Genomic DNA, 12,798 nt, shown 5'->3' on the forward strand with positions numbered 1-12,798 from the left:
TTGCATAATCTATCTTAAGTTACATTGCGCATATAGCAAGTCTTCCTAAACTGACTATACACGCGCTCTCTAGGCTCTTTAGTGGCTTTAGTAACTCTATTCCAGCTCGCACTTATATCCAACTACAGCGCCCATATAATCTATATAAAAACAAGAAAATCCACGCACAGAGTCGGTAGTACTATTACAGTAGTTATTCACCCTACGTCGGCGCATATTTGCAGCTGTGCCTCGCCTAGGTAAAATCCCGGCTTGCGCATTTATCGCATACATCGCTGCTGCAAACGCCTCAATAAACCCGATACACGGCCTAGAGACTCAGTTTACTTATTGTGCTAGTCTCACTCGCACTCGTGAACCAAGGAAGCCGCCATTGCTCATTGCTATAAAACTTGCCGGTGACTGCCGCGAAAAATGACCGGGCGAGCGCCGTTTACGCGCATCTTGCCGATTCCCCACATGCACCTATGTTAGGAATAGACACTGGCTGGGCGGTATCCAGCCACAAGGAAATACTCATGTATTCTCTGCACACCGAGCGTATATCCTCGAAACAAAGTCTTCGGCGATAACGTTTACTGAACAAAAAAAAAACCTCCAAAAAACTACAAAAACACGGGCGCCCGTAGCTACGAAATAAATATCGGCTTCCATTTATCTATCCTCTCATGAACAGCTAAACGCACAACTCGCGCCTCTCTTTCTCTCTCTTTCTTTCTCATCGTTTTACATTCTCCGTCGCTTTCCTTCGCCTCATTGCTCCATTTCGCTACGTAACTCCGCTCGGCTCCACCAATCGCTTTGCACCGTTTCTCAAATAGAAAAGAACAAGTATGAGAGTGTGCACATACGTGCCATAATTTCCATTACATCTTCTTATTTCTTACGCAAAGAAACGAACTAAATTCCTCTTATTTTTCTTTTTACTTCAATTTAGGCTTAAGCAGTAGCTTGTTTACAATTTAATTCTATACAATGAATAAGTTTTGAACTTTTGAACAGTAAATACACTTTCATACACAGAAATTGAGAACAGAATATAAATATAACATTCAGAATAATGACCAAAGGAATAATAATTACTTTTTTATTTGTAGATATTAGGAGTTCAAGAGTCATGCATCGAGTATCCCGCCATATTCGTGAACGGAGTTCGACACCTCGTATTGCTTGCTAATATTCTCTCATTCGTGGTAGCATCTTTTGCTAGAGATGTAATTTTCGTATATGCGTGTTCATTCATTATCCTCCATGACAATCATGAAACCTACGTAAGCTGTAGTTTTATTCACGATTACTTATGAGCATTTCATAATAGTGCCCATGAAGTCGAACGAAAAATATATCACACATTTCTTTTTAAGGAAGCATAAAGTAAAGTGAAATGAAGAAATAATTTTAGAATCGTACAAATAATGCTTCTATTTTAAGGAAGCAAAAATATAAGTGCAAAAAGTTGGATCATAATGAAAACAACGAAAATATCGTTTCACTTAATATTAAAAAAATTTCTATTAATATAATTTATAATAAAAAAATAGAAATAATCTAAAGAAATTAATATTTACCTTGCATATTAAAACTACATCTTGTAGATCATGAATAACATTTTTCAATAGTTTTGATCCACTATTGACTTCTCGTTCAAAATATCTGTACAATGGATCTTTTATATTTTCAATGGTTCTTTTCAAAATAACTAAACTTTTCGGAAGAAGTTGTAACCACGTTGTAGCAGAGTTGTGAAGAGTTTTCATCCATGTAGGACGGCCATCTGAATCTGCTTCTCGATGCGAATCTAAAGATTCATCATTACAATAAGCCAATTCATCTTCATCCTCTAATTGTTGCATTTTTAATAATTTCGATATCAAATCTGTTCCTCTTGTAGTTAAAAGAACTTTTTCTGCATTATTAGGTAAACCTAGCCAGGATGGTGTTTGTTTATCAGAAAGAGATTCTATCCATTTCAAAAAGTGATCTCTCCTGGTGCCGTCTGGCATTGTTATATGCCGTTGAGTTCCTTGGGTTCCATCAATATTTGCAACAAGAGCAAAATCAGATTCAAATGATCTTGGGGTAAAAAGTTTACGAAGAAACGATGTTAGCAATCTTTGATCAAATTCGTTATCAATTTTTCCACCATATATACACTCAGAAAGTAAAGTTATTAATGCATCCCATGGTACCTGAAAAAGATTGAAAATATCAATATTATTAATTTAAATGAAACAGTAATTGTGTCTATTTTTAAAATATATACCGTAAGTAAGATATTTTATTTAGAAATTAGATATTTTTTAGAAGGTTTTATAAACATTTTATTGCAGATATTACAAAAATTTACAAAATTTAATAAAATATTACAAAAATTTTATATATAAGTTTTATACTCGTATTTCATACTAAAAAAAGTATTGATTAATGCTAATTTATTATTTAGTTACTAATTCAAGTATGTATTTCATTTTTCATTCCTAAATGTATGCCACTGTTAATTGTAGGAAAAATATTACATGCTATGGATTACAAAAATATACAATGTACTGTGTGATAAATGATGATGCAATTTCTACTTTATCGGAACATGCAAATATACTAATAATTTTGAATAAGTTTTCATCTCAGTCACAGAGAAATAAGATAGGCATAAATTTTTACAAATGCTACATATTTATAATATTAAGAAAAATATGAATAGACAATTAGGCAAAAATAAAATAAATAAATTTCTTAAATCTGCAGACGTTATCAATAATAATTTTCTTACAGGTAGAAGATTTTTGACACCTAATTTATAATATAAATATAAACATTATTAAAAATATGTTTCTTGATAACAATTATTATCTTGTAGATCTCAGTACGTCTTGTATGTCTTATTATTCGAAAAATCAAATAGAAAAATCTTCATAATAATAATAATTTCAATTATAATAATACTGTTGGAAATTACAATTCGTTTCTATCCTTACATAACAATTTTTCTATTCCCACAAATCAATCTTCAAAAAATATAATATACATGGTATTTCACTTGTGAACCATAAATTAAACAATAATGTTAAATTAAAAAAAGATAAAATGAAAAATAGACGAAAACTAATATTGTTATAGTTATCTAGATGCAGTAGTTAAAACGTAATTGGAAGAATAGAATTGATGAACAAACAAAAATACCTACTGATAGATTGTTACCAATCCTAAACATTTAAAAGAAATCCTATCGTATTTTTTTAAATTTTGCTAATGTAAAAATTTTTGATAGGGAAAAAAATAATACATTTGAAAATATCTGTATTAACACACATACGAGGGTCGTTTGAAAAGTCCGTGCAAAATCAGAGAGATGGCGCTAATAGTGCGTATCAAGGTTATTTTCAGTTAGTAGCATATATTGGAAGAGCACACATCAAGTTTCAGCCAGATCGGCCAATTACTTTGCGTTTTACATTCGTTTCAATCAAAGAAATCGAGTGGTTGTAAAAAAATGGACGAAAAATAATTTCGTGTATTGATTAAACTTACTTTTTCAAAGGCAAAACGGCTCAGGAGATTAAACAGAAGCTTGATAAACATTATGGTGATTGTGCACCTTTGATTAGAATGGTTTATAAGTGGTTTCAAAATTTTCGGAGTGGCCATATGAGCACAAAAGACGCTGAACGTTCTGGACGCTCTGTTGAGGTTACCATTTCAGAAATCATTGATAAAATCCATGATATGGTGATGGCTGACAGAAGAGTGAAGGTGCGTCAGATTGCTAGTACTGTAGGCATCTCGAGCGAATGGGTACATAATATTTTGCACCAACATTTGGACATGAAAAAGCTATCCGCTAGATCGGTGCCGCGATTGCTCACGATTGACCAAAAACGAGATCGTGTGAAGTGTTGCAAGAATGGTTTGCAGCTGTTCCAGCAAAATCCGCAAGACTTTAAGCATCGTTTCATCACTGTAGATGAAACATGGATACATCACTACACTCCTGAGACCAAAGAATAGTCTAAACAATGGGTTACCAAGGGGAAATCTGCTCCAAAAAAGGGGAAGACAATTTCTTCGGCCGAGAAGTTTATGGCGACTGTCTTTTGTGATTCGCAAGGAATAATCTTCATCGACTATCTGGAAAAGGGTAAAACCATTACAGGCGAATATTATTCATCGTTATGGGATCATTTAAAAACCAAGTTGCTAGAGAAACGTCCACGATTGGCCCACAAAAAAGTCCTCTTCCACCACGACAATGCGCCAGCTCACGCCTCAGCAGTTGTGACCGCAAAATTGATGGAGATAGGGATCCAACTCGTTTCACATCCCCCCTATTCTTCAGACTTGGCTCCGTCGGACTACTATTTGTTCCCTAATAAGAAAAAATGGCTGGCGGGGAAAAGATTTTATGCAAACGAGGAGGTGATTGCAGAAACGAATGCCTATTTTACAGACTTGGACAAATCCTATTATTTGGAAGGGATTAACAAATTCGAGCAGCGTTGGATGAAGTGTATAAGCCTAAAAGGAGACTATGTTGAAAAATAAAAAAGATTTATTAAAAAAAATCAAGCAGTTTTTATTTTTGCACGGACCTTTCAAACGACCCTCGTAGTTATACTAATAATAAACAAAAGGATACGCCTTTACTTAGCAAACAATACCAAAGAATTTATCAACTTTTCAATTAGTCAAGTTAGTTCTTATTATAATATATTTTCTACTAATCTCAGTATAATTTCAATAGTCATGATGGTATGTTGTGTCTTTCTGTTGACATATAATTGGATATGGCAATTTCTTCTCGTAATATTCATTTTGGCATGTTTATTATTTTTATTTTTTATCAATAAGGTGTGTATTAGAATTTTAATGTTAGTGTTTGATTGTTCATATCTTTTAATTTTTATTTGTGTAATTTTTGATTGTAATAAAGATCCCATGAAACTAGAAACCTAATTGGTGAAAGGTACATAATAATTAAAATTTATCTGGTATTTTGGTTTATGATTTGTGCGTTATTACCAAAATTTTGAAAAATCAATTAATATATTTATATAATAATTAGGTATTCAAGGTATACCCGAGGTTTCCATAATTTTCGTATGTAGTATAAGTTTAGATGGATCCAATTTTGTTTCATGGCTTGTTTGAAAACTTACTCAAAGTTTTGGTGCCAAGCTAGCGATTTAGTATAGCTGAATCACTGCCATGGCTCAATGTTCGTCTCGGTGAGAAATATTTCGCAATATAATACCAATAAAACATGTTGATGACGCAATACGCTGATATTTAACACGTGTCAGACTATGGTCTGTCGTTCTTTACAAAGAACAACGACAATCGCGAGGACCAGTGATTCTTAAACAGCGTAATGCGAATATGTGATGTGATTTTACAATAAATTATGTTACAAAAAGAGTTTCAATGGAATTTTATACTAGTGCTAAGTTAAATTTTCGTTTTTTTAGAACAGATGCTGAAATTTCATTAGCTTGTGACGGACAGTTGGTGTCAGATGACCGGGCCTGTTTATCTTGTTTGTATAGTGTATGCATGTGTACTATGTGTATTTGTGTAGTTGGCAAAATCCAGCAACATTTGCTTAATCTGAATTCACTTTAATTAAAAATAAAAGATATGTACAAGAGAGTGCATTCAATGATGTCACTTCAACGTAAACATAAACTAGTAATAACGATGGCGTACAGCACATAATGCCCATCACAGATGATTACTGCCAATCGCTCAGTAACCTTACCTTTAACTCAACGAACGCGGCCGACCGTCATGACCGACGCGAGGATCGGCATTGCTGTACGATCACGCACATGCAAACTCGACGCTTGAACATGCAAGTGAAAGGGCCGAGATTTTTAACCAACAAATTGGAAAGAATACCTTCGAAAACATGGGTAAAAGTGGTTCCTGAAATTTTTCCAAATAGTAGTAATTGGAACTCAGCACTCAAAAAATCGTTCTGTAAGAGTTAATGGATTAAATGTATTGAGGATTATAATCTGATATCTAATAAATAATTCGGCTTAAAAAAAATAAATGTACGAAAAAAACTTTATATTACTACAAATTGAGTAATATTTACAGGCAACTCGACTCAGTTAATTCGATAACGAACACCTTAGATCTTACTAAAGCTTTCGATACAGTAGACGATAACATGTTACTGGACTAACTATATCACTATGAAATTAAAGGCAACGTATGCGAGTTCAAAAAGTAAGGTGACTTTTCAATTTTCGCGGAGTACGTACATTCAAATTTTGAATTTTTGTTGTTTTTGTATTGGTACACTTGCCGCGATCATATATTCATAGTTTTGACTATATAGCACGTGTTGTTTTTCTAGCAGAGACGTTAGAAGTTAGAAGTATTTGGTGTGCTCGGCGATTTTTTTTTTATCGAAAAGAATGGAGCAAACAATTTGCATTAAATTTTGTGTGAAAAATGGATTTCTCGCCCTGGACGTCCCAGCACATCAAAAACAAATGAAAACGTTGAAGCAGTGAAAGAAATTGTGTTCAAAAATCATCGAATCGCCATCAGAGAAGTTGCAGAAGATGTAGGCATATCAGATGGCTTATGCCATGATATTATTTCAGATATTTTAGGCAGGAGACGTGTGTCAGCGAAATTCGTTCCAAAATTGCTTAATTTTGATCAAATGGACCGTCGTATGATCATCGTTCAGGAGATGTTGAATGAAGTGAATGAAGATCTTGATTTTCTCAAAAGGGTATATGGTTATGATATGGAAACTAAAGTCCAATCGTCCCAGAAAAGCCCAGAAGAAACAACACCCAAAAAAGCACGCCAAGTTCGATCAAATGTCAAGGTTTTGCTCACTGTCTTCTTTGATTACCGTGGGGTAATTCATCAGGAATTCTTATCTCAAGGCCGTACGATCAATAAGGAGTATTACCTTGATGTTATGCGTCGTTTGCGAGAGGCACTAAGTTAAAAACGTCCAGAATTTTGGAAAAACAATTCGTGAATTTTGCATCACGATAATGCACCTGCTCTTTCAGCGTTGTTTGTGAGAGAATTTTTGGCCAAAACCAACATCATAGTCATGCCTCAGCCTCCATATTCATCGGATTTGGTTCCCAGTGACTTTTTTCTTTTCCTAAAACTTAAGATACCCATGAAAGGACATTCATTTTCAACAATTGAGGAGATAAAAACTGCGTCACTGAAAGAACTCAAGGCTATAACTCAGAATGATTATCAAAAGTGCTTCGATGATTAGAAAAAGCGCTGGCACAAGTGTAGTATGACCTCATTAGGAATTATCTGTGGAATATAAAACAAAAAGTTACATTATACTAAATGCAGAGCCAACATGAAATAGTGTACGAGATTATATACCCGCATACGAGATTACCACAAGGTATTATTTTAGGACCATTACTCTTCATAATCTATATAAATTATATATTGCTATTAATGTCCGAAATCAAAATTGTCTCTTTTGTAGATAATACAGCTATTGTATTCAACTAGGAAAAACTGAAAAAAGTAGAAACTTATATGAACAAACTGTGACGAGAGCAAGCAGTACGCTTGCTCCTCGTCTGCCCTCCTTCTCTCTCTCCCTCTTATCACTCGGCATGGCGACATGGTCAGCGTTCGGCGCATATATTTATTGCGCCTAACCACTGGCCTTTATGTTTTTCCAGCCGCCGAAGATTGCCGAGCAAGATTGAGAGCGTCCGAAGAAGCAAGAGCGCAGTGACTAAGAGATAGAGAGAGAGAGAGAGAGAGAGAGAGAGAGAAAGTTAGCGAGCATGCTAGAGTGCGCATCTATGCACGCACTATGCAGGTTTGGGCCGGCGTGTGACGCGCGACCAATTAGCGCTTTTGTCGCACGCCGCCTAATGAGTGGGCTTGGTGGGAGAGCCCGGCGAGAGCGCGAACGCTGACCATGCGTCAAGTCGCGTGAGGCAGTTCCCGGAAGAAAGTTGAGGAGAGAAGTTGGAAGTAGCAGCGCAATGAGAGAAGAAGAAACACACGTGCAGGAGTGACCAGACCAAGGCGAGCCGAGGCAACGTGTGGCGGTAACACCTGCAGCAGGGCATTCAGTGTCGCCCTCGCCGCCATGCACGGCATGACTTCCAGTGGGTTCACCACGGGCTACGCCGAGGAAGACGTCCAGCCAGCGGCCAGGTCAACTCCCCGTTGCCGGCTCATCGCCAAGGACAAAGGTCAGGTTATCTCTCTCTCCCGGTATTTCTCTCTCTCATGGTGATGCGCGGCCGCGTAGGAACGATACGTAGCCAGGCGATCACTTGCCGGCTACGCTCATCGTAATGCGGTAGAGAGGTTTCGACGTATTCTTTCCTTTGTGAGGAGGCAAATGGCCAAGGCGATTTAGTCGCCGGGCCATTCGTCCTCCCGCGTTAGTTTAAGTTGTTCTGTATATGTGCGCGTGATGTAAACTTTATTGTAACCGATTTTGTATTTGTTTGTCTGAATAGATTTAAGTTGTATGTTCCAAGTAAAGAAAATTATTTGTTAAAGTTGTTAAAGAGCGAAAGTGCCTCTCTTACTCTCCCCTTAATAAATTAGTGACGTTAGTGCCGAATAAGGCGCTGCCCCCGTTACAAAACAATTAAAGAATATTGATATTTGGTTAGTATTAAACAAATTATTAAACAAATTATCACTCAACATTGATAAAACAGCTTACATTGTATTTATGAAAAACTGCAATAGTATAGCCAAAAATATGAACAGTAAAATATAAAGGAAACCAATTAAAAGCTAGTGGATAAAATAAAATATCTAAGCTTAAGTTTTGACAGCAACGCGAAATGGAACATATATTTATTTAAGTTGTATACAAAATTGAATACTTAACCTTTATATTCCACAAATTATCACAAATGATCGCGGTATATGAATAATGCGGTATTCCACAACGTTATTATCTATGGAATGTTTATTTGGAAAGGAAAAAAATTTTCAAACTAGATTACTCAAAATAGATAATATCTCAGTCAATGATTAAGTAATGCAACCTTATTAGATAAGGAATTTTTATCACATTACAATCAAGGAAGCGATAATACTGAGAAAAACAGTACTTGTTAGATAAGGAATTTTTATCACATTACAATCAAGGAAGCGATAATACTGAGAAAAACAGTACTATAACAATATCCCCTTAACAGAGATATTAAAAAAATACAATTTGTAAGCCACATATTCTAAGCCAGAGCTTGTACCAATCAAAAATAATGATGTGTATGTGTGTGTGTACATATACTAGAGAGGTTTCGTCACCCTGCTTCGCTCCGTACATCAACCCCTTATTCCTCAATGTAAATTATAATGAGCATAATTATGTAGCATTTTTAATTACATAATACTGAGTGTACCAAAAGTAATAGTACACCTGAAAAAATTTTCCAGGATCACATTTTACGAGAAAATTATTCAAACAACAATTGTAGGTTTTGGTCCAACGAAATAATTGATGACCTTAACGTTGACCCCACGACCATTTTAGAAGATCATTTCAAGTTAAACTTTCTGTAAATGATAACCCCTTTTTTTATTTTAGAAAAAAAAAGAGAGGAAAATTTTACTTTTTGATCTTTGAATTAAAGTAGACCCATAGGGAAATTTGAATATCATATTTCATATGAAATAGAGGTTTCTATTACAAAAAAGTTGAATTTGAAATAACCTTTAAAAATGACCTCGGAACTAAAGATAAATTCATCAATTATTTCTTTGAACCAAACCCTACCACTGTCGTTTGAACAACCTTCTCGGAAAATGCAATTCTGCAAAGTTTTTCCAGGTGTACAGTTATTTTTGGTATACCTCATTTCCTTAATAAAGTAAACAGTTATATATAATTTACATGATATATAGTAAGATATTCACATAATAATAAATGCTCTCGACATATTCGACATTTCGAAATCATCCAAATCATTCTAGATTTAAAGATGACAAAACAATCCAAGATATACTTATATGCACTAATATTTACTACATTTCTACAACATAACACAAACTGGTGTTGGGTTTCTGTTGTTGCCCCTCCAGATCGTAAATATGAAAATGTTCATTAATTTTTCTAACGAGTACCGGTATAATACAATTTCGTGTTCCATTATTAAACAATTTAATTATACGAAGTTATTAATAGAATAGCGTTGGAGGGTGGAGTTGTAGTAGAGGAAGGAGGTGGAGAGGGCGATGGAGGTAAAAAATGATTTAAGAAAAAATAAAATACCAAAATAACATTGGAAATAACTCTCCATTTTACCTGCAAAAATGGAAAAGAATAGTTGTAGAATGTGGGACATTCGTATCATTGAAATATCCCTTTTTAGCAGCTTCACCTGATGGTATTTTGAATGACAGTGTTTGCATTGAGGTCAAGTGTCCTTTTAGTGCGAAAGATCAATTTATTTCACCAGAAAATGTAGATTACCTATATCTACGTGACAAAGAAGATTATTACAAGCTTAAAGAGGATCACAATTATTATTATCAAGTTCAAGGCCAATTATACTGCGCTGAGAAGCAAATGTGTGTATTCATAGTCAATACTATGAAAGATATTATATTGTTGACAATAAGGAGAGATGAAGCATTCATTGATAAGATGGTTAAAAGTTTGGTAAAATTTTATGAAAGTCACTTTCGACAAGCAGTGTTAAATAAGTATTTATATAGAAAATATTTATTCTAACTTGTTTTACATGATTGGTTTATGTGTACACAGTGCAAAGTAAGAGTATAGATTTGTTAATGTAGAAGAAAATCTTTAAATTTTATCAGTCTATAAAACATATAGAGATATTTAAGCATTTTCAGAGATTATAGCCTTTCTAAAGTTACATAACATAAAACCTACAAATATGATATCGAAAGCTAATTTTGCATGTGAAGCACTTAAAGGTCCTTCTAATATTTTATATGTTTTACCTAAACCAATGATACGTTCAATATGTACTCTTTTACTTGCCACTTTCTTATCTTTAACAATTGTAACTCTAGATAACTAATTTTTTTTTTTTTTAAATGCTGGAATATTTAATTTTATTCCATAAGGTGCAAGTAAGTCTTGGAAGTCGAACCCTTTGTCAGCCATATCAGTATCACCTGGATCACATAAACTAATAAAATCACTTCTTTCTATTATTTGTCAATCACTTGTTAAACCTCCATATGTAGATGAGATATGGGTGGTTAATCCTCCTGGTGATGCACAAATTATTGTTTTAGCCGTAGGTTTATTTTTGTATGTTGAGAAAGTACATTGCTGTGTAGTTGGTACGTTAGGTTTTTGAATATGAATTTCAGTGCCATCAACGATTCCTCTTGTGAAGCGAAATTTCTTGCGAAAATCATGGGGTGTAAAAAAGTCTACCAATTCTCTTGATGGCCACTGCGATACCTCAGACCATTGCAGACTTAAATCATAAACTTGATCTAGGTTATAAAAATATTAGCAACTTGTTTCACATATACATTGAAAAATAAGCCAACCTTATAGTATGTTTTATTCTGTTTTAAAATCATAAGCGTTAATAAAAACTGATCCACTGCACTCATTTTAGGCTTGGTATAATAAATGTAATTGAGTTCATTCACAGCTATACCTAATGTTCGATAAACAAACATGAACTTGTCGTAGTTTTCCAAACCTGTATAGAAGTTGATAGCTTTTTTATTATCTTTAAAATTTTCCATGCCCACATTGAATGGATGCTGTTTCGTTAAAATGTTTTTTTCTTTCAGAGTTTCTGTATTACTGAATTCAGTTTCACTAGTCACAATTTCTACTTCTTCAATAATATTTAACAAATCTATTTCACTTTCAAATACTTGAGATTCACCTGCTATACACATATTGTTCTCACAGAATGAGCCACTATGATCGAAAGTATTATCCATGCTATTCAGAACAGTGCTCTCATCATTGATCTTCTCCAAGACACGCTGAATCAATCTCCTAATAGATTCTTCTGCTATAGTATCCACTAAAATACTTTCAATCAATAGCACAGGCCTGCAAGGTCTTGTTCTTTTGCAACTGAGGGTCATTTCCGAAGTAATTTTTGGCGTAGAATTCTAATCCGTCATCAGAATTTCTCCATCACGTCAGGTTTTTGAGTAATCGTCCCCTAAAGGTCGAAAAAACACGTTTTTTGGCCATATTCAAGGCTTGATTACATCGTGAGTTTATATTCTTTTCAAAAACGGTTGACGGCATCTTAAAGAAGCACTCTTACCCTTCAAAACCCATTTTTCAAATTTAAGATATCATTTTTTTTCATCAAGATATCATCAATGGAAATTTGCCATTTTTGAGGTTTCACCATGAGCTTAAAAATTCGGCCAATTGTCCTGGAAGAATACGATATATTTCTTAGTATTTTTTGGATAATGATTCTAGAATCATTATAAAAAAAAAAACTAAGAAATATATCGTATTCTTCCAGGACAATTGGCCGAATTTTTAAGCTCATGGTGAAACCTCAAAAATGGCAAATTTCCATTGATGATATCTTGATGAAAAAAAATGATATCTTAAATTTGAAAAATGGGTTTTGAAGAGTAAGAGTGCTTCTTTAAGATGCCGTTAACCGTTTTTGAAAAGAATATAAACTCACGATGTAATCAAGCCTTGAATATGGCCAAAAAACGTGTTTTTTCGACCTTTAGGGGACGATTACTCAAAAACCTGACGTGATGAAGCAATTCTGACGACGGATTCTAATTCTACGCCAAAAATTACTTCGGAAATGACCGTAAGTTGTAAAA

The 12,798-nt window shown here is 34.4% G+C and overlaps 1 protein-coding gene across 2 annotated transcripts in view; it reads right to left on the reverse strand.

The window, feature by feature from the left end:
- Window positions 1–12,798, reverse strand: part of LOC131675316 (dynein heavy chain, cytoplasmic) — a 995,688-nt gene that overhangs the window by 107,277 nt on the left and 875,613 nt on the right. For both annotated transcript variants that reach the window (XM_058954251.1, XM_058954250.1), the window contains one exon: window positions 1,569–2,189. In XM_058954251.1, coding sequence (XP_058810234.1) covers window positions 1,569–2,189 — 621 coding nt within the window. The remainder of the gene's footprint in view (window positions 1–1,568; window positions 2,190–12,798) is intronic.

This window comes from Phymastichus coffea, unplaced genomic scaffold, assembly GCF_024137745.1.
Source record: "Phymastichus coffea isolate CEN01 unplaced genomic scaffold, Cenicafe_Pcof_1.1 PCOF00018, whole genome shotgun sequence".
Taxonomy (NCBI): domain Eukaryota; kingdom Metazoa; phylum Arthropoda; class Insecta; order Hymenoptera; family Eulophidae; genus Phymastichus; species Phymastichus coffea.